The 21621-nt window shown below is 54.0% G+C and overlaps 1 protein-coding gene across 1 annotated transcript in view; it reads right to left on the bottom strand.

The window, feature by feature from the left end:
- MYO7A (myosin VIIA) overlaps window positions 1-21621 on the bottom strand; it is a 74451-nt gene that overhangs the window by 11535 nt on the left and 41295 nt on the right. Inside the window, exons 22-37 of the mRNA XM_029914998.1 lie at window positions 16467-16676; window positions 15915-16118; window positions 15548-15724; window positions 14972-15061; window positions 13481-13608; window positions 11251-11377; window positions 10301-10420; window positions 9541-9714; window positions 8490-8717; window positions 6957-7127; window positions 4745-4862; window positions 3894-4020; window positions 2674-2957; window positions 1963-2153; window positions 1173-1297; window positions 354-511 (exon numbers count right to left, since the gene is read on the bottom strand). Of these exons, the coding sequence (XP_029770858.1) occupies window positions 354-511; window positions 1173-1297; window positions 1963-2153; window positions 2674-2957; window positions 3894-4020; window positions 4745-4862; window positions 6957-7127; window positions 8490-8717; window positions 9541-9714; window positions 10301-10420; window positions 11251-11377; window positions 13481-13608; window positions 14972-15061; window positions 15548-15724; window positions 15915-16118; window positions 16467-16676 (2632 nt within the window). The remainder of the gene's footprint in view (window positions 1-353; window positions 512-1172; window positions 1298-1962; window positions 2154-2673; window positions 2958-3893; window positions 4021-4744; window positions 4863-6956; window positions 7128-8489; window positions 8718-9540; window positions 9715-10300; window positions 10421-11250; window positions 11378-13480; window positions 13609-14971; window positions 15062-15547; window positions 15725-15914; window positions 16119-16466; window positions 16677-21621) is intronic.

The raw sequence follows: 21621 nt of genomic DNA, 5'->3' as shown, positions 1-21621 counted from the left end.
TCAGCTATAAGCACCATGAGGCCAGGGACTGGGTCTGGTCACAGCGGTGTCTCCATGCTTGGCCTAGCACATGACCCAGTACACATCTTGAACCAAACGACAGGGTCAGAGGAGACAACGGAGGAGGCAGCCCCTCATACGCTGTAAGGTGCCAGGCACGCAGGGGAAGCCACTCCACCCGCATCCCTCCACGCTGCCTGGGACCCACCTGGGCCCCTCTGAAGGCAGTGGGTATCTGGATGAAAACCCTGGAGGCAGGGGCCTGGCGCCCTCCACGACCCTGGTGCCCCCCTTTGTGGTCCCCCCTCCGCCCCTGGCCCTCCTATGCTACCCACCCCCACAGGTGTGGATATCGATGAAGGCCATGCAGGCCTCCTGGGAGAGCTCCTCGCTGCCCAGGATCTTCTTGAGCAGTGCTTGCTTGAGCGGCTCCCGTGTGTGGCTCCACAGCCGGTCCTTGCCACGGGCCTTGGACACCATGACCCGGCTCAGCGTGTGCTTGGGTGGGGGCCTGACAAGGCACAGTCAGCATTGATCCCCGGGTTATGAGACCCGCCCCTGCCCTACCTGTGCATGGAGGCCGAAGGCCCTGCTCCTCCCTGCTATACTGGGTGACCTGGGAGGAGTCAGCAGCCCTCCTGGACCTTACTTTCTCAGCTAGAAAGCCAGCCCTGCCCACCCCCGTAGCCTCCTCCCCACTGCTCCTCTCCGCTTTCTCTGCTCTGGCCGGAGCATGTGCTGCCTGCGGCATTCCTCCACCCAGGTCATCCCCTGCACAACTCAGCTCAGGTGTCATCTCCTCTAGGAAGCCTCTCCTCTGTCACCACCCCCTCCCCCAGTATCCCCATCACAATGCTGGGCACACAGAATCACAGCTGCCCAGTTTTGTGCCTGTCTCCCCACCAGGACTGCGAGTTGGTGGGACAGGCAAAGGCATGAGTCGTGAGTGCCCAGGATCCCACCTGGGGTGACCACAGTCATGCTCTCTTAAGTGAAGGAAGGATAAAAATAGCACAGCACAAGGGACATGTCATCAGACAGACACTGCCCTCCTGCTCCCTCCGACCCAGGCCCTGCTCTCGCACAGCAGCAAGCGGCAGCCCCAGCATGCAGACTGGAGGAGCAGAAGCCTGCGGCTCACTGGCCTGGCCCGCCTGCCCTTTCCCCATCACCTGAAATAGTCGTAGGAAAATTCCTCCAGCGTGTAGGGCTTGGCGCGCACCTCGGGCTCTGCTGTTCGCAGCTGCAAGAGCCGAATGACGTCCTGTCTCTGGTCAGGGGTCATGGTGACCAGGGCCTAGAGACCGAGAGATGAGGGTCTGAGGTCATCTCTTCACCTGGGGCCCCTGGGGCCAATGTGGTAAAGCCCAGAGCCTTCTGGACTGGGGCTGGGGAAGACCACCACCATGGGGTTGACCCTCACCGCATTCCGACCCTGGGAGCCCTTTTGTTCTTTGCGATCTCTGAGGTTACTGCCACCTCCATCTGCTGGACTTGGGGTCCTTTCCTTAGTACCCTGAGTCTGAACTGGGTTGTGTCAGTGAGAAAGCCAGGATGGAGGAGGGGGATGCGGTGTGAGAACTGCCCAGTCAACAGGGCCTGGCTCAGGGGCTGCCTGGAAAGCTGGGCTCTGTCTCCAGTGCTGTGATCCAGAACAACTCCCATCCCGGCTCGGCCCTCACTGCCTTTTCAGACAGATGTGCCTCCCTTCCCCACTCTCCTTCCATCCCTCGCCCTGGGCAGTTCCTCCTCTGACGCAGTTTCTGGGCCACTCTCCAACCAGCACAGGTTTGACAGCTTTCCCCAACTTTAAGTTTGTGGTCCCAGAAGACCCCAGATCAACTTCAGAGAAACCGGAGACCATTCATCTATAATCCCTCACTCCATTTTTACAGATATGGGAGGGAGTCAAAGAGAGGTCCAGAGGAGACTCCCATCCATCTGCCACCCCCAAGCACATACCACAATCTCCCGCGGTGGCAAGGTGACAGTGGGCATGACATACACGCAGTCAGTGGGGAAGTCCCCACGCTGCTTGGTCCTCTCATTAATGCCGTTGGCCCAGCCTGAATTCATGACCTGCTCTCCTGTGTCATGGTCCAGGATGATGAGGTCTCCCTTGGCAAAGCTGAGGAAACCTGACTCCTCCCCCGCTGGGAGGCAGAGGTGAGCAGGACCATGGCGGGGGGGCGGGGGGGGGAGCAGAGAGAGAGAGAGAGAGGCTGGGTTGGAACATCTTTATTTAGGTTGATGACCTATAAACTGTCACTCCCCACCCTGAATAACTGAGGCCCAGTCCCACTCATGTCTGCTCACTGGTCACCCTGTCTCAAACTTGCCACCACCTTCCACACAGACATGGCCATTGGAATGGGCCGCTCCCCTGCTCAGAAGCCTTCCATGGCTCCAGGAGAAACCCCTGATCTCATCTGGAGAAGGTGACACTTGATAAGTATGAAACCAGGAGAGGTAGATTCCCCACAGGGCACAGATGGAAGGCACAGAGTTTGGCTTCTGGTCCAGGTGGGGCCGAGGGTTACTGGGGAAGGGTTGTAACAGGCACTGGCAGTCTTGAATGCCAGGCCAAGGTCAAGGTGTGTGATCTGCCTGAAACACCTTCCCTTCTCCCCCGACTAATCCCGTGCTGAGCAGGCTGTGCCAGGAGCCACTCACCAGGGTTGGGGTTGTCCTGCAGGGCCACTACGTACTTAGACCTCTTTCGGAGCCCTTCCAGGAAGGTGACCACAAGGTCACGGATGTCCTCGGCGTTGCTGGAGGTAAAGGTGTACTCATCCCCCTTGATGGTAGCCAGCGTGAAGCTGGGGGCTACCAGTTTTGCTCCCCTGCAGGACCAACACGGAGAACAGGGCCCAGCCGGGGTCAGTCCTGCCCAGCCCGAGTGAGGTGCAGCACAGCCCAGGTCAGAGCAGCCCAGCGAGAGCAAGACACGACACTCCCTGAAGGAGACCAAGGCCAGCCCAGTCAGATGCGGCCCGGCCAGGCGGAGACGTGGCCCAGGCCAGACACAGCCCAGCCTGAGTCAGACCTGGTCCTGCTAATGTCACACATGGTCGAGAGCGAGGCTCGCGAGGGCCCAGCCCAGTGCCCCTTTGCTGCCTAATTTCTACTCACCCATTAGATCTCAGCCTAGATACCACTTCTGCCAGGAAGTCCTCCCTGCCCTCCCACAGCCCTCTTCACTCTGGTCCCTGCTTTAAAACAGCTTGTTCAGTGTCTGTCTCCCCTCTTGAGTGAAGGAAGCTGCAAGGGGGCAAGGACTGTCTTATCATCCTGCATCCCTGTGCCTAGCGCATGCCCGGTCAGAGCTGGACATGCCCAGCCCTGGCCCACATCACACACAGCCCAGAGACACTCCTACAAGCCGTGGATGTGGCGAGGGCCTGCTGGGAACACCAGTCTATTCCAAGAAGCTCGCATGCTCCACACCTTTCAGTTTCCCAAGAGTTCTCCCACCGATTGTTCCATCTCTCTCACCACTGTTATTCAAGGGAAGTATTAAGACTTTAGGGTGGAGGTGAGTTCCACCCGGGCGCCTGAATCCCAGGCCAGGCTCTCTCTGCACAACTGACTGCCCCTGACTGTCCTGGAGGAAGGTGCCTGAGAAGTCTGAACAGTGTAGCAACACTGCTTGGTCACGTGCGACCAGGACAGGTCACTGCACGTCTCTGCACCTCCATGACATCCTCTATGAGAGCAGACTCCCCTTAAAGGCCCTCATGACCCCAGAAAACTCCAGGAGCCCCCCTCCTTGCTTCAGACAGTGCTGAATCAGGACACTGGGGCTTGCCACATCCCTGCCACTGGTCTCTGGGCTACTTTGCACAACTCCCCTGCTCTGCACTGAAGTGCAGTATGGGAGGGGGTGGACTAACCTACTGCTGGACACGGCCATGATCTCAGGGAAGGACAGCTCCAGAAGCACCTGCTCCTGCTCATCCACAAAGTAGACGCCTGTCCAGTTGACCGCCACGATAACGTCATTCTTGAGGAGGCTGGGGCCTGGGACGGAGACCCGGGCAGTGAGAGGGAGGCCGCCTCGCACCCAGCCCCGCCCTTCTCAGTCCTCATGACTGCCACGGAGGTAGAAAGGGGGAGAATACTGATTTCCATTTTACTGATGGGGAAACGGCCTCGGAGAGCACAACCTCCCTACAAGCCAAAACTCAAAGTACAGTGGGAGGAGAGGGCTGAAATCCAGAAACTTGGTTTGAGTCCTATCCCAGCCTCTGGTCTTTGGACAAGTCCCCGTCCTGGAGAGAGGTGGGATAATGTGGGTGGGGTAAACTGAGCCCCAAGGGTCCCTCCAGCTAGATATTTGGCGATTCTGTGAAGCCTGGCACCAGCACCGGGCCTCACATGGAGCATATGCTGGGAAATTAGGACCTGAGGCTGGCGGGGCCAATGGCCTGCGTGGGTTTGGGTCCGTAACCTCCCCGCTCAGCCCACACTCCGGGCCAGCTTCTTCCATGTACAGTAAGTGCTTACTATCTCAATAGCCGTTCAGTTGTTTCACCCAGTGTTGCTGAGCACCTGGACTGTAGGGGGACAGGACCGCTCTGCACATTGATCCAGAGGGACAGAGCAGCCCTGCAGGCAGGAGCCTGGCTGGCTGGGGAGTCTGGTTCAGGCCACTTCCCGACTTCTGCTGTGGGCTGGAGCCACAGAGCAAGGGAGTGGAGAGGGCATGGAGGGAGACGGGGAGGCGGGAAGGCTGAGGAGGTACCTGAGAATTTGTAGGCTTCATAAAACCTGGAGAAGAGCAAGGGCCACTTGAAACGGGCATAGTTGACCACATCCTCTTTGACCTTCTGGGCATCAGTTCTCCTCTGGGCATAAATCCCCTAGGACAGGGGAGAAAAGTCATCAGGTAAGCTCTGTCTGGAAAACTCCCATGTCCATGCCCCAACCCAGGAACAGCCCTGGAGCTATGGCGTCCTGTGCACCACACCCCATCCTAGCCCATCAGCCAGCAGCCACCCCGTCACTCCACAGGCCCCAACTTCAGGGAGCTCCCAATTCAGCAGTGACAGAAAAGCCCACAATTCTGTGCAAGGCCCAGAGTCACCCATATGTGGGAGGCAACTGGGGAATAGAACACGTGTGGCTAAACAGGGGTGTGTGTGCCGGGCCACGGAGAGAGAAGGGGGGATGGGCCCATGAAAGCCAGGTCACACGGAAGTGTAGGCAAGGCAGCCACTGTAAGACTGTGCTATCGACAGAAGCTGAGAGGCAAACCCAGGAAGACCATGGCACCAGGAAGGGTTGGAGTGGCCAAGGGATAATGCAATGCTGCTGGCAAGAAACTAAAGCACTGGCATTTTACTATCTAAAAATATCCTCCTGAGCCCTATTAAGAACTCAGTGGTGTGGGAGCAGAACTGGACATGTCAGGTTGAACTCAGTATTTATTATCTATAGACACAAACATGGGCAAAGACCCATGTGCTTGCCAGGCATGGAGAGGGCCAGAAGAAGTGCCCTCCCAGGAACAGGGAGCATTCGGGGTCAAGGGGCTCCACGCCTCCAGCCTAATCTCAAAAGGTTCAGAAAAAAATTGCACATCCACATGCAGAGACAGATCATAAAGCAAATGTGGCACATCGCCAACCAGCACGTCTGGGTGAAGTGGAGGGTGTACAGTTCTAGGTTCTTGAACCTGTACCTTCTCCACAAGTTTGAAATTGCTTCAAAATAAAATGTGTTTACCACTCTGACCCTAAAAGCCATGCTAATTCACATCCGCACACTCTGTGAGAATACCAGCCTGGGGATCCGGGGACCTACAGGCCAACAGGCTCTGGTCCAAGGGAGAGACAGCTAGCTCAGTTGTGGGTTTGAGGGGCAGAAACCACCTCTGTCCACTTCACAGCTGGTCCCCAGGGCCCAGTACCATGCCGACACATGACAAGCACCCAAAGCAGAACAAATTAATGAACAATGGCACCCAGCCCAGAATGTGCCACATGCCACGTGCATGGTGACAGTGATCACCAAGGAGGCCCGGGGGAAGGCAGAGAGATGGAACCCATTTGGGAGGCGGAATGGATGAACTTTAGCAGCCAATGGGGTAGGAGGGGTGAGGGACAGGAGGCTGCCTGGACAGACAGACAGAAGGGTGTAGGGAAACCATGCATCTCTTCTGCAGGAGGGCTGGAGAGGGGGGCTGGCAGGGGAGCCAAGCCTGGATGTGGAGAGGGTGTAGGGCAGGTTCAGGGAGGAGTAGAGGCTTGTGGAGAGCTCACCAGGGAAGGCGTAGAGTAAGGTGGGAGGGGTGCACAGGGCTCCCGGGGCAGAGAAGAGGCCGTGTGGTGTAGAGAGGGGAGAGACTGCTGATCTGTGGGGCCCCCACCCCAGCAACTTGTGTGCCAAAATGACTCTGCTCTTCCACAACCACAACCAGGAGGTGGGGGGGGAGGGGGTTCCATCCATCTCCCTCAGTGACCAGCCCACCCCTCCTCTACTTGGGCAGGCCCCTTCACTTGGAAGAGAGCTACTCAGGGCTGGTTATGGGCCTGGGGCCTCAAGCAAGCGGGTTGAGGTGGGTCTGTACCAAAACTTCCCCAGGCAGAAAGTTGGGCCGTAGTTCTTTTAGGCAGAAAGGAGGTACACTTGTTGGAAACTCTTCCAGCAAATGCCGCACTCCTGAGCTGCAGCTCTAGCAAGTGGCTGCTGCTGGCCCAGGGGCAGGGGACCCCAATACCCATGGTCCCATGGTTTCCCTCATGAAGCTGCAGGATCAGATACGATCCATCTCTGCATCCCTGGCACCAGCCCAGAGCAGAGAACAGAAGACACGAGTGAATGGACATCCATAGAGGAGAAAGGCTGCTTGGGAGGCAGGAGGCTGATGCTGCCATCCCGTCTCCCAGCAGCCCTGTGGGCAGATGCATGTCACCAGAGAGCCCCTCCTCTGAGACCCCGCCCTGCCCTCCTACCTTCTTGTGGGCAGCAATGGCCAGCTGGGCCCACTTCTCAAGTGTCTTCAGGGGTGTGATCTCACGGTCAGGGATATAGGTGGGCACGAGGTTTAGGAGGCGCTCCAGGATCATCTCAGAGCCGTAGTCCACAAAGTACTGCTGGGAGGCCAGCTCGGCCAGGTCATCCTCCTAGGTGGGGAGGGAGAGGCAGGTGTTGTTCACACACCCTCGGGAAGCCCTTCTAGACCACTGAAGCCCCCAGAGCCCTGCCTCCTCTAGCTGTCGACTCTGGCCTTTGTTTCTTTCCATTCTCACTGATTCCCCAGAAGTTCTTATCTGCTTGGGGAACCATGAGCTCCCTAGGGACCCCTGCCTTCTCTGGGTCCCCTCAGCACCAGCACAGAGGCACACGAGCTGACCCAGAGAGGCCAGCCAGCCCATCGGTAATGGGTCAGCCATCACATTCCCAGCCTGGTGATTGGCTGGGGCTGACAGTCTGCCCTGGAGAACAGGGGACCCGGGACTGCTGGTTCTGCCAGAGTGAGGGGCGGGCATCGCCATATCACCATTACCATCACTACCCCCCCCCCCACCCCAGGACAGTCCAAGTGGTGAATGACCAGTCAGCTATGTTGCAGAGGCTTTGAAGGGCCAGATGATGGGTGCTGGGCTTTTGTCCCTTCTCTGCCTGGGGTGCTGCACATCAGCCCCAGTAACATCTGCCTGGGGCTCATCAGGGCTTTGGCAGAGGCAGCAATAGGAGAAGGCTCTTAGGTGTCTTGAAGGCAGTAGATGTTTTCCAACCAGTTCAAAGCATCTCAGAATTTTAACAACTGGTATAACTGTACTAATGCATTCTACCTGAATATCAATCAGCTCACCAACAGCAACATCACCATTATCATCACCACCACCACCATCGCCACCATCACCAACCTAGCACTATCCCGGGCCACTAACCCACCATCACCAACACCATCATCATCATCATCATCACCACCACTACCCTCACCACCACCTCCACCATTACTACCTCCACCATCACCATCACCACCAACCATCCTCTTCATTTCCTCCTCTCCATCTTTATTCCTCCATCAGAATCATCAATAGGATCATAGGCACCATGATAACCATCATCACCATCATCAAAAATAAATAACATGACACGAGTCTCTCCACATCACTCCTGTCTCTAAAAGGAGACTAAGAGAATACACATTTGCAAACTCTGGTCTAAATGAGCATATCTCTTACTCCTTCAGAACAGAGCTTTCTAGACTAACTCAAACAATACAGCACGTTCTGAAGCACACACCCTGCATTGTGCACAAGCACCGTAGAGTCACACTGTCCTTCAAAGCCCTTGTTCCTGTAGGCAGTGTTAATCTGGAAGAAGTCTCAATCAGGTTAACCTCCACATAAGCTAATGGCGGGTACACACAGTAACATTCATCTCAAATTTGGAAAACAGAGCACTGTAAGCCAAGCAAAATCACCAGAGTTTGCAAGTTCTCGCAAACTTCAGCCAGAAGATTTGTGGTCACTCACCTTCTCACACCTGTACTCCCCAAACTTGACCCCTCGCACCACCTGCTGGTAGATGAGGTTGGTGGCCACGTTGTCCTCTGAGGGGTTGTGCCAGGGCGTGAAGACCTCTTTGCGGAAGAAGAGCCTCCAGGGGGCGTTGCGTTCCTGGGCACCCTGCTCCTTGGCATACTGCTCACACTGGGAGATGGCATCCATGACATGGTCACTGCCACTGCCCAGGGAGGACACCTGCAGGCGCAGGGACGGAAAGGTGAGCAGGCAGGAAAGGACTTACAAAGAGCCATCAGCCCTGCCAACTGTTCTCATTCAAATGGAAAACCAAGGCTCAGAGAGGGGCAGGGACCAGAATGGGACCTCAGGGCCCACCATGGGCTCTGAGTCAGCACAGCCACGCAGGTGTTCCCATTTCCTAGTGTGAAGCCTCCTGAGAAACTCTGATGGGCAAATGGTCCCTGAAAACAGGAGGTATCTATAGGTGAGAAAAATTCAGACAAACGTGGTCCTGCCCCTGAGCCTGGGGGGGCGGGGGGCACGTCTGCTGCATGTGATGTGGCTGAGTGTAGAGGTACAATCACCCACCCCCAGGCCCCACTCAGTGGAGAAGGAAGAAGGCTCCAGGCCCAGATGTGCCCAGGGAGGCACACACTCCAGGTGGCCACTAACGAGTGAAAGGAGACTACCATGGCAACCTGAAAAAAAAAATCGGTTCCCATTTGCAAATGAGAAAACAGAGTCTCACAGAGCTAAGTGGCTGCATGTGCACCTGCCGTCTGTCTCTGCCATGCTTCTTCCCTGGCGCCAGGGGAGGGTGGACGGGGTCCAGGTATGTCGACAGAAGTGGACTCTGGGTTTCAATCTCCACCGTACTGCCCAATTTTTAGGAGCCCTCCACAGTCCTACTGAGTTGGGCAGAGGCAGAGTCACCGCTAGCTGAGAGGAAACCACGCTCCGGAAGGTAAGTAATTGCACAAGGTCGCTTGACCCAATACGCAGCAGCACGGGAACGAGAGCAGGGGTGGTGCCAGGAGGGGGCGCTGCGGGGTGGCCGCACCTTATCAAACAGGGCAATGTAGAGGGAGAACCCAAAACGGTCCTTGAGCGAGATCTTGTCAGCCAGGGCATTGCAGAGCTCCTTGGCCGTGGTCGCTGAGTCAGTCAGCAGGGTCTTGGTGGTCCCATCCATGAAGGTCACAGGCAACATGATGGGCTTCTTGGACTTGGTGGCCTGAAAAGGACCAAAAAGGGTGTGTGGGCATCTTTTCACTTCAAACCAGTTCATACCCTCTGGGTTCCTGGCTCCCTGCTCTTTAGGGGGTTGGAGCTGCCCCAGAGCCTCAGACCCCAGCATCCCATCAGGACATCGCCTGTGCCTGGTCACAGGTGCACGGAGAACCCTGCAGCATTCCCCACCCTGATGGAACCTTTAGGACCCCTGAGCCTGGGTACAGGGGCTAGGAGGCTGGGCATCGCCACAAACCAGGCGCTTCTGCCCTCACGTCATGCAACCATCACAAGGCCCTGTGAAATGAGGATCATTATTGCTCGGTTACAGATGAAGCTACAAAGACACAGGGGGAACCCCCTGCCCAAGTTGCTTTGACCATAAAACCAGCAGATGGGAGTCAATCACCACTGGGTACTTTCCTGTTCTAAGATGCCTGGGCTTCCCAAGCTTGACGGTGGGTGCTTGAAGAGCCAGACTCCTAAAGCGGGGGATGTTTCTGGGGCACTGGAGTGCACTGGGGACACACGAACATGCACGCACACACTGCCACACACTTGCGTGCCTGGGTAGGGCCGGGGGGTCACACCTGCAGCTCCAACCAGCTGGGCGGCTGTGTCCGGGTCCCATTGACAAAGGTCCTCCGGAGCCGCTCCTCACAGTACGGAGCATAGCCGGGCGGTCCCCCGTGGATGAAGTTCCGCAGGTACTGTAGACAGAGGACCAGCTGAGGAGCCTCCACCCGGGCCTCACCAAGTCCCCCTACTTCCAGCCCTCCCACCCACACTCAGGGCCTGCTCAAGGCCCAGCCACCCAAACACCTCAGGGCTAAGCCCCATCACCCGTGGGATCAAGCACCATATCCTGACCCTGTCCAGTCTCACCTGTGCAGCCTGGGTCCCCCCACACTCCATACCCCCTCTTCACCTAGTCTAACTGCTCCTCTTTTTCCAGGGCCCACCTCCCTGGCTCCCCTAACTGGGCCAGCGCTTTCTTCCTCAGAGCGCGGACCAGCTGGGTCGGGCCTGCTGTCACCTGCTCTGCCTCTGTGTCCCCAGCACCCAGGGCCTGACACAGTCAAAACAGTGGCTTGAGGGGCACCTGAGTGGCTCAGTCAGTTAAGTGCCTAACTTCGGCTCAGGTCATGATCTCACAGAGCCTGGAGCCTGCCTCGGATTCTGTGTCTCCCTTTCTCTCTGCCCTCCTACCCCCACCCCTCAAAACTTTAAAAACTTAAAAATAAAAAGCCAAAGTGCCTTCTCCGAGACCATAAGTGGGAGACACTGCTGTCAAATTCAGTCTCCTCATAAATAAAATGAGGCCAAAGGGAGAACAGAAGGAAGGGCTGGGAGCCTGGGGTGGGGGTGGAGGGCCAGAAAGAAGCCAGTGGGAGCTGTAGGCCTGACAGGACATGGCCAGGCAAGGCCTCATTGCCAAGTCCTGCTGAGCTTTTCCCCCTTGCTCTCCTCTAACGCCTCTCCCTGCCGCAGGAGGCCTACGCCTCCCTGCGCCTCCCAGCACCTCCCTATGCCGCCCTACCTTAACGAACTTCTCCGAGGGAGCAAAGCAGCCCACGCAGAGAGAGACGAGGATCCAGCCCCGGGCATAGCTGCTCTTGGAGGGGTTGTGAGTGAGCTGCTTGCTGATCTGGCAGTAGATCTCATCCCTAGGCAGGGCAGCAAGGAAGGGAGACAGCCTCAGATCTTGAGCCCAGCCCCTCGGGCCACAGGCAAGACATCCGATCTTGTCCTCTCCTGCTTGCCCAAGACCACCCAGGAGGAGGCTGCACCCATGGCTCTGCGGAGCCACTGAAGAGGGCCTTGCTTTGGAGGCAGGCTCATCAGGCACGAAGCACGTTCCCGACTCTAACCCAGATCCACAGCCAGAGCCCCATGACCCAGACAACGATGCACATCCTGTCCAGGGGCACAGCCAGCGGTGATCACTTTGATGAGAAGCCCAGGCTCCCTCTCTGCCTTGTCCCTCGCCAGCTGGGTGGCCTGGCCAGGGGAGTCCCCTCTCTGAGCCCCTCCCACAGTCATGGCAGCAGGTACAATTTCTACTGATGGCAACCAGAAGGCCAGAAACAGCCAACACATCTGGGGAGTTTCTCCAGGACACGGAATGGGCAGGGGCTTTGACTTCCCCTTGATCTACTTCTGTAATGTTTGAATAACATAGTTAAGGGGCCATGTATTACTTTTGTAATCAGATCAGAGCAATGAAGGTAGTTTTTTTTGTTTTGTTTTCATTTTAAAGGGAAATGATACCTTTTTTACAAGATTTCTGTAAAGAAAAATGAGCCAAAGTTTATGAAGCACCTAGCAGAGTAAACCGTCAAGAAATGCTAGCTGCAGTTGTTAATCCGATGCCTGGCAGTTCATGGCCAAGGACAGGACCTCGAGGACAAAGTGACCACCAGGGGGCACTGCTGCTCTTCCCTCTCAGAAGGGCAGGCCCGGGCAAGAAGGACAGATAATCCAATTCAGTGGCGCCCGGACCTTCAGAGGCTAGTGTCACTTCAAAATTAATTCTGAGGTTGCTAACTTTTTATCATGACAAATAAAGGTCATTTAAAACACACCATAACACACTCCCACGATCTGTATCACAATCATTTCATAAAACAAACATAATATTCAAAAAGGAAAAAGGGTAAAAATCTCAAAACAAAGAACAGTCTCTTAAATAAATCAGATTGAGATTAGAAACATCTTTCCCATCTCATCACAGACCAGTAAAGACTTTCTCACATGGAGCTAGGAGCCAAGGCCAAGAGAAGCCAGGGATTGGCCATGAGCCCTCAGAGACTCCTCACCCAGCCTTGGCTCAGGGCTTCTGGCACTGTGTTCCCTAGGACTGACAACTTTAGGTCTGATGGTGAGATAACTGGGAGGCAAATTCTTGCCCTTTCAACACACCTTGGAGGCTACCCTTTGTTCCTGGAGACAGGCGGCCTGCGTGCCTGACTGCCTCGCCTCCAGCAGCAATGAAAGGATGCCTGACTGGACAGCAGGAGGTCTGGGAGGCTAGTGATCCCTGGCAAGTCTCTTCCCCTGTCTGGGCCTCAGTTTTCCCACTGGTAATATGGGCTCAAGGTTCCACCCAGCGCCATCCTGCTGCCCTCCCAGCCAACATGCACAAGTTCATGGGGTCGGGTCTCCTAATTGACCATCTTGTACAAATAGAATCCTCAGAAAAGTCCCATCTTCCCTCCATGGACCTAGCTGACTTGATTCCTTTATTGCTCCTGGTTACTCGTGGATCATCCCATCTCTGCCCCAGTACTCCAGGGGCCAGACCAAAGACCTTTCCTGGGTCTGGGGTGGGGGAATCCTGAGATTCCCAGGTATGCTAACCACAGTAACCCTGCACACAGGCCTGGGTCAGGTGCACCGAAGGTGAGCTGGCAGGAATAGGCTTAAAGCGGAAGATGCATCAGATAATGAGAACAGCAAGTGCCATTTACCGAGTGCCTGCTAGGTGGGTCCAGTCTTACACGCTCTCCAGAGTTTGACCTGCCCATCAGCCTATTAGGTAAGTATGATTATTATTCCCTCTTTAGAGATGAAGAAACTGAGGCTCAGGAGATGAAATAACTCTATCAAGGTCACATGACTAGCTGGCAGCAGAGCTACCCCCAAGCCTGTTTGGCTCAATCTGTTGCCAAGGTGACAAAGCCACAACTCAGCCACCAAAAGTCATTCGGGGCCTCAGTACTCCCGGGAGCATGGATGCTTCCCCCTCCAGCCGCTCCTCAGACACTCACCGGAGCGCTGGCCGCAGGATGCCGTTGCCAATGATGAAGTGCAGCTTCTCCAGGTTGGAAGTGGGCCGGTCCTCCAGCATGCTATTGCCCTGCACAGTAGACTCCCCGTCATGCAGCCTCTTGGTCACCTGGGCCAGAGGGAGGGGACGAGGCTTAACCCAGGCAGAGTCAAGTGAGGGACCCCACCTCGTGTCCGAGTCTGCCACTCCCCTGGAGAGCAGATCTCGAGAATGGCCACAAGCTGGCTCCCGGCGCTGTCCTACCTCCACCTCAGGCAGAGCTGACTGGTCCAGACAGCTGGGCAGCACCAGCCTGGTGCCACCTACTGGGGACAAGGCTCCTCTGCAGCCTCCTTGACACCAGCCTCCACCCCCTACCCCAGGGAAGTCCTTTCAGCCAGGACAGGGACCTGCTCTTCTTACCCCTAGTGGGATCCCAATCTCTCCGGGGTGAGCCGCACGCAGCTCCACACCAACCCTGACAGCCAGCTGTGTTCCAAATGCCCAGTTCTCTGTGAACAGCCCCAAGTCTGGGTTCTCATGGAATTGTTTCTCCTCTCTGGTTCCTCACAGCCCACCGCACCGACCTGCACCTGCCCGGAGCCCCGGAGCGAGAGCAGGAAGTGGCAGCAGCGTGCCCCTGCCGGGAGGAGGGTGCAGAAGGTCCTCACGTCTATGGAGCACCCACAGCTCTCATCTCACACCATCCTCCTAGGAGCCTACCAGTGGGCATTCTCCCCCTTGGGCCCTTCAAATACCAGAGGCAGAGCCAGGATTCAAATCTGAGGCTATGTGGCTGCAGGACTGGCTCTGAGCTTCAGGTGGGAAAGAGGACAGTGGCAGTGGCAGAGCAGGCTGTGGAAGCCCTGAGGAGGAGCCTGACTCTACGGTAGAGGGGCCTGGGAAGGCTTCCTGGAGGAGGTGACTCCCAGGCAGAGAAGAGGAAGGAGGAATTAGGCAGAGGGACTGATGTATGCAAATGTAGGGCCATGCGGGAACCAGTTCCCCTGCGCTATAAATGCCTGGGTTAGTGCCTGCGGCCTCCCAGTCTGCATATTCCTGGAGGAGAGGGCGGGGTGGCCCTGCTCAGCAAAGGCGAGGGGACTAAATGAGAGTCCAAACAAACTAGTCCTGTTAATGCCCGTGGGCACGCTTACCCACAGAGAAGGTCGCAGCATCTGAAAGGTCCTTGGAGCAAATGCAACAGGTCCCTGCCCTGGCAGGAAAGGTCCTCCCTCTCACCATCTGCCTCTCTGGCCCTCGCCAGCTCTCCAGTCTCCTCTTCTGGGAAGCCCTCCCTGACCAGCCCCAGCCTGTGCTCCCCGCCCTCTACTTTGCACTCCTATCCGCCCACTCACCCCCCCTCCCGACAATGTCCAGCCCAAGCCCCTGGGAACAGGCCGCACCTGCTCCCGTTCCCACTCCCCATGGTCCCCGAGCTCAGTCTTGCCCCATCCTGGGCCTTCCAAGGCAGCCCAGGGTCTGCTCTAACCTCTTCTGTCAGTTTGGACTTCTTCTTCAGGGTCAAGTGCACGAGCTTGTGCCTCATGCTGCTCTTCTTCTGCCCCTCCGGTAGCTGGGCCTGCAGGACAAACAGGTCAGGGGCAAGCACCTGGGCCCAAAGTAATGACAAGAGCAATCGACAATGGGGCTATGGCTTAGAGGGTTGTGCGCCTCCACACCGACGTTTATGAGGTATGCCCCACGCTGCCCCCCTTGCCCCCCACCAGCCAGCTGATGGCTGGGAAAATGGAGACCCAGAAAAGCACGGGCACCTGCCCAGTGCCTCCCAGTCAGTACTGGTGCCGGCTCTGACTTCAAGGCCTCTGGTTCTGCCGCGTGGCCTCATTCAATCATGATCCACACCTTCCAGTTTATAAAACATTCACACATTTGTTCCCCAAGGGGCCAGAGGATAGTGGGGGTCAGGGAGGTGAGGCAGAGGCAAATTTTAAGGTGCTCCTTCTGTGGAGGCCCCTGAGGCTGGGGATGCGGGCAGCCCTCCCTACTGGCCTGGGAGGGACATGGACAAATGGGGGTGGAGGGGTGGGGGGGAGTTGGGCCTCACCTCCCCCTCGCCCTGCAGGGCCTGCAGCTCCCTCTTGTACGTCTTCTTGCCCAGAGTCTCATAAATCTTGGTCATCACAGGGATCTTCTCACTGCCGTCACTCATGGCCGTGTGGTACTTGGGCTCAGGGAGGTCCCCCATGAAGCGCAGGATGGTGATCCAGACCGCCAGTGCTGCCTGGGGCAGAGCATGCCAGGGGGCACAGGCTAGGGTACTGCTGAACCATCTAGATAACCTGGGGGTCTGGGGAGAGCGCTGGAGAGGGCCGCAGGAGGGCTACGGGGCTCGGGGTGCCTGCGTGAAGTCAGCCCTAGTCCCGCCCCTGGGGACCTGCCACCGCCCCCTCATCTGTGGCCCCTGCTCTCACCAGCTGGTCACCCTCGTCATCATGGTACAGCAGCGGCTGCCTGAGCGGCCGCCGGGTGTAGGTGTGTGTGGTCGTGCCCTGGAAGTAGGTGGCAGCGAACTTGGCGAATTTGTACTCCGAGAGGTCCTCCTCATCCTCGTCCGGCAAGGGCAGGGCTGCATCCAGGTCCTCCTCCACCATCCCCCTGCGCCCGCGCTCCAGGTCCTGAGGAGGCCACAGAGGTTCCCTGCCGTGAGCAGACTCAGGTGGCCCTCTGGCCTCACAACCTGTCCCTGGGGGCCAGCTCTTCCTCCACAGGTGGGTCATCCTGTTGGAGGCCCAGGGCAGGTCCCCATGAATGAATGAATGAATGAAAGTTTGTGACTGGCCCTGGAGAGGGACTGTGACTGGCCCACGGCTACACGGCCAGCTGTCAGCTGAACAGGATCAGGGGCTGCAGGGCCCACATGTCTCACTGCTGCCCTTTGTGCCCAAGGGCCACATGGGCTTTAAGGCAAAAGGGCTCAAAAGAAGGGAGGGCTATCACAGTGGGGCCTGTCCCGAGCCTGGTACCTCAAAGCCACTGGGTGCTTGGCCCTCCTGGCCTGGCAGGCTGCCTGAAGTCCCCAAGAAGCCGAACATCTTGTCCACCATGTCCGAGTGGTTGATGGGCTCATGGCGGGCTCTCTCCATCTGCTCCAGGAGCTCCTTCTTGCGCCGAGCCTCCTCCTTCTCCTTCAGCTCCCGCTCAGCGTCCTCACGGGCCAACTGGGCCAGGCGCTCCTGGCAGTTTGAGACGATACAGAGGAGACATCCTCAGGGAGCACGTCCTCCTCAGGGAGCCCCCAGAGAGCCCCCGAAGCTGCCCACCCTTAGTCCCGAGGCCCTTCGACTTCCAGGAAGGACTGAGCCTCAGGCCTCTCCATCCTCAGCCCCACCCCACCCCCAGAATCCAGGGCAGACAGATGCTCAGCCCCAGGCCACCCACAGAGAAGCCTCGAGAGAAGCCCAGAGTATTGATGCCTGCCCTGCGGGCTTAGCTGGGAAACACCTCTTCCAGGAAGCCTACTCATGCCTCCCCAACCCAGAGATCCCACAGCTGCTGGGTTGGGCTCTAGACCAGCACTGTCCAATAGAAATATAACGCATGCCCTGAATGTAGTAGCTTCGTTTAAAACAGCAAAAAGAAATAGGTGAAATCTGTTTTAATAATATATTTTAGCTCTCTTTAAAATGGTCTTGGTAGGGAGACGAAGGGAGCTCTGTAAACTTCGTCTGCCCCATCTATCGAACTAAGAAGGACATTACTCCCATCTGCAAGAGCGGAAGGAGAAAATACGGACTCCAGAAAGAAGACAACCTCAAAGATACCTGAGTGACTGCGAACTGGGGAGATTGGAGAACGGGCCAGCCCAAGACGGGCAGGGGAGGTGGGAGCCCCAGCCCAACACGGGGCAAGTGCGCAGAGCCCGAGAGACAAAGGGAAGAGACAGAGAGACTGAATACGCTCACAGTACTGTCTCTGGGGAAGATATAAAGAACGTTTAACTGCGTGCCGAGAGAGAAACTCTCACTCCATATATAACTGCTGGGCAGAGAGAATCCCGAACCCAGGTGGTACAAGGGAAAGAACAGCTTCCAGCCCTGCACCATCCCTGTGGGAAGTTGGCCCCAGGGGCGCTCACTTTGACCTCGGCTATGGGAGTGGGAGCACGCACCTCATTTCCAAGGCGCATCTCACCTCCAGCATTGCCACGCGAATCCCAAATCCCGGGTGCCAACAGGGGAAAAAATAGCCCCCACCCCAACGCGATCCCAGCAGGGAGTTGGTGGTGGTGGAGGCCAGGGCTCAAGCTTCAGCTGCAGGGGCTCATAGCTCATTTCAGGCAGTGCCCGGAGCCTCGGGCAACAGCAGCCCTGGCCGGAGCCAAGGGACACTGCTCCCTCCCCCTAGGCTATTGCTATCCCAACTGGGGGCTGAGAGTCCGCAGGTGTCTGTGAGGGCATGTACTTCACCTCCTGCTGTGCACCTTGCCTCAGGGAGCACACCTCGCCTCAGGTAGTAGGCAGCCGAAATTCCAGCCTGAGCCAAAAGAAACTGATCCCTCTCCCTAAGAAGACAGCTGCAAAAGCAAGTATATCTCATCTGTGGTAGCAGGCCTGGAAAATACAACTTGACTCAGCTGCAGCACAAGGAGATCAGACGCATTAGAGTGGCCGACAGTGCCTAGTTCCAGCGGAGCTTGGCGTGCTGCCATTTTACTCTCTGCAGCTACCAAGGCAGGGCCTCTGAGAGCAGCCTCCAAGACCTACCACACCAAACCATGCCTATCCATGAGGGGGAGCTACTGCTTTTTTTTTTCTTTTTTTATATTCCTTTTTCTTTTTTCTTTTTTTTGTACTTACGTTTTATTATTACCTTTTTTACATAAAATTTTTAAAATTTTTACTCCTTATTTTCCTTTCTCCTCTCTCCCTTTTTTTCCTTTCTTGCAATCCAGATATATTCCCCTGTATCTTATCTCATCCTTATCTCTCCCCTCAACTGGTCATACACTTTTAGACTGCCCAGTGTCCTTTGTTGTCTCTGACCCCCTTTATTATTTTCTTTTCTTCTCTTCTTTTTGTCTCTTTCCTCTCCATTTCCTTCCTTTCCTTCCCTCCCCCCTTTAATTTGTTTGTTTGTTTGATTTGTCTGTGCGTTTGTGTGCTTCGGTTCCCTCTGTGTTTGTCTGTCTGTTTTCCTTCTTAGGGCTACACCAAGAAACAAGCCAAAGTGTGCATGACGGCAAGTCCCAAATATTGCTGAGTAGGGAAATAAAATATTCAAAGGCACAACAAAAGAAACTGAGAGACACCATTAAAAGAATATTTCGTGAAACGGCAGGCCCCGGACAATCAATAAGCCTCCTTTAACAGAGCAATATTAGCAGGTGCACAGAGCACAATGAGCTTTTTAAAGCTGACAAGAGACAGGAAACTAGCAAAAATGACAAAACGAAGGAACTCTCCGCTGAAGAACCTCCAGGAAGAAGTCACAGCCACAGAACTGCTAAAGGCAGATCTAGACAACATACCAGATCAAGAATTTAAAAAACTTGTCATAAAATTAATCGCTGGGGTTGAAAAAAGCATCAAAGAAGCAACTGAGACAATGACTAGGGACTTTCAAAATAGGTGTGATGAGTTAAAAAAAAAAGGCTAGAAAGGAGGTGAATAACAAAATGGAGGCAGCCACCTCAAGGATTGACCAGGCAGAGAGAATAGATGAATTAGAAGATATAGTTATAGCAAAAGAGGAAGCAGAAAAAAGGAGAGAAACTGATCCAGGAGCAGGAAAGGAGAATTCGAGACCTGAGTGATACAATCAAGCGGAACAACATCCGTTATCATAGGAATTCCTGAAGAGGAAGACAGAGAGAAAGGGCCTGAAGGGATACTAGACCAAATTATAACTGAGAATTTCCCAAATCTGGGAAAAGAAATAGACATTCAAATTCAAGAGGCACAAAGAACCCCCTTAAGACGTAATTTGAATCGACCTTCAGCATGACACATCATAGTGAAACTGGCAAAATATAAAGATAAAGAGAGAATTCTGAAAGCAGCTAGGGAGAAAAGGGTCCTCATGTACAAAGGGAAACCTGTCAGAGTGGTTACAGACCTATCGAATGAAACTTGGCAGGCCAGGAATGAATGGCAGGAAATCTTCAATGTGATGAGCAGAAAAAACATGCAGCCAAGAATCCTTTATCCGGCAAGCCTGTCATTCAAAATAGGAGAGATAAAAGTGTTCCCAAAGAAATAAAAATTGAGAGAATACATGACCACCAAACCAGCCCTACAAGAAATCCTAAGAGGGACTCTACGAGGGAACTGTTGCAAAGAATACAAGGTGCCAGAGACATCACTATAAACATAAATTCTATGGAGAACACAATGGCTCTAAACCCACACTTTTCAATAATAACACTGAATGTAAATGGACTGAATGCTCCAACCAAACGACACAGGGTAGCAGAATGTATAAAAAAACAAAATCCATCTTCAGATACCTTCAGGTTGAAAGTAAAGGATGGAGAAATATTTATCATGCGACTGGAAGCCAAAAGAAAGCTGGAGTAGCCATACTTATATCAGACAAACTGGACTTTAAAGTAAAGGCAGTAACAAGAAATGAAGAAGTACATTATATAATAATTACAGGGTCTCTCCATCAGGAAGAGCTAACAATTATAAACATCTATGCACCAAATTTGGGAGCGCCCAAATACATAAAACAATTAATCACCAAAAGAAACAATCTTATTGATAAGAATGTGCTAATTGCAGGGGACTTTAATACTCCACTGACAGCAATGGATAGATCAACAAGACAGAAAATCACCAAAGAAGCAATGGACTTGAACGACACGTTGGAACAGATGGAATTGATAGATACATTTAGAACTCTACATCCTAAAGTTAGGAAATTCACCTTCTTTTCGAGTGCACATGGCACATTCTCCAAGAGAGATCACATACTGGGGCATAAAGCAGCCATCCATAAGTATAAACGAATAGAGATCATACCATGCACACTTTCAGATCACAATGCTATGAAACTTGAAATTAACCACAGGAAAAAGTCTGGAAAACCTCTAAAAATGTGGAGGTTAAAAACCACCCTACTAAAGGATGATTGGGTTAATCAGGCAATTAGAGAAGAAATTAAAAAATATATGGACACCAATGAAAATGAAAATAGAACAATCCAAAAATCTCTGGGATGCAGCAAAGGCAGTCCTAAGAGGAAAGTATATTGCAATCCAGGCCAATCTCAACAAGTTAGAAAAAGAACAAATTCAAAATCTAATGGAGCACCTACTAGAACTAGAAGGGAAGCAGCAAGAGCACCCGAAACCCAGCATAAGAGAAGAAATAATAAAGATCAGGGCAGAAATAAACAATATAGAATAAAAAAAAAACAGTCAAGCAGATCAATGAAACCAAGAGTTGGTTCCTTGAAAAAATAAACAAAATTGATAAACCTCTAGCCAGGCTCATCGGAAAGAAAAGAGAGAGCACCCAGATAGACAAAATCATGAATGAAGAAGGATCTATCACAACCAATCCCTTAGAAATACAAGCAATCATCAGAAATTACTATGAAAAATTATATGCCAACAAACTGGACAACACAGAAGAAATGGACAAATTCCTAAATGCACATGCACTGCCAAAATTCAAACGGAAAGGGAAAGAAAGCATGAATAGACTGATAACCATTGAAGAAATCGAATCCTTTATCAAAAATCTCTCAATGAATAAGACCCCTGGGCCAGACGGCTTCCCAGGGGAATTCTACCAGACATTTAAAGCAGAGCTAATACCCATTCTTCTCAAACTATTCCAAAAAACAGAAATAGAAGGAAAACTTCCAAACTCATTCTACGAAGCCAGCATCACCTTGATCCCCAAACCAGACAGAGACCCAGCAAAAAAAGAGAACTACAGAACAATATCCTTAATGAATACAGATGCAAAAATACTCAACAAGATACTAGCAAATCAAATTCAACAGCATATAAAAAGAATTATCCATCATGATCAAGTGGGATTCATTCCTGGATTACAGGGCTGGTTCAATATTTGCAAATCCATCAATGTGATACATCACATTAGCAAAAGAAAGGATAAAAACCATATGATCCTGTCGACAGATGCAGAAAAAGCATTTGACAAAATA

The sequence above is a fragment of the Suricata suricatta genome, chromosome 11 (genome assembly GCF_006229205.1).
Source record: "Suricata suricatta isolate VVHF042 chromosome 11, meerkat_22Aug2017_6uvM2_HiC, whole genome shotgun sequence".
In the NCBI taxonomy this organism is placed as follows: Eukaryota; Metazoa; Chordata; class Mammalia; order Carnivora; family Herpestidae; genus Suricata; species Suricata suricatta.
This window is presented reverse-complemented; position numbering and strand designations above follow the sequence as displayed.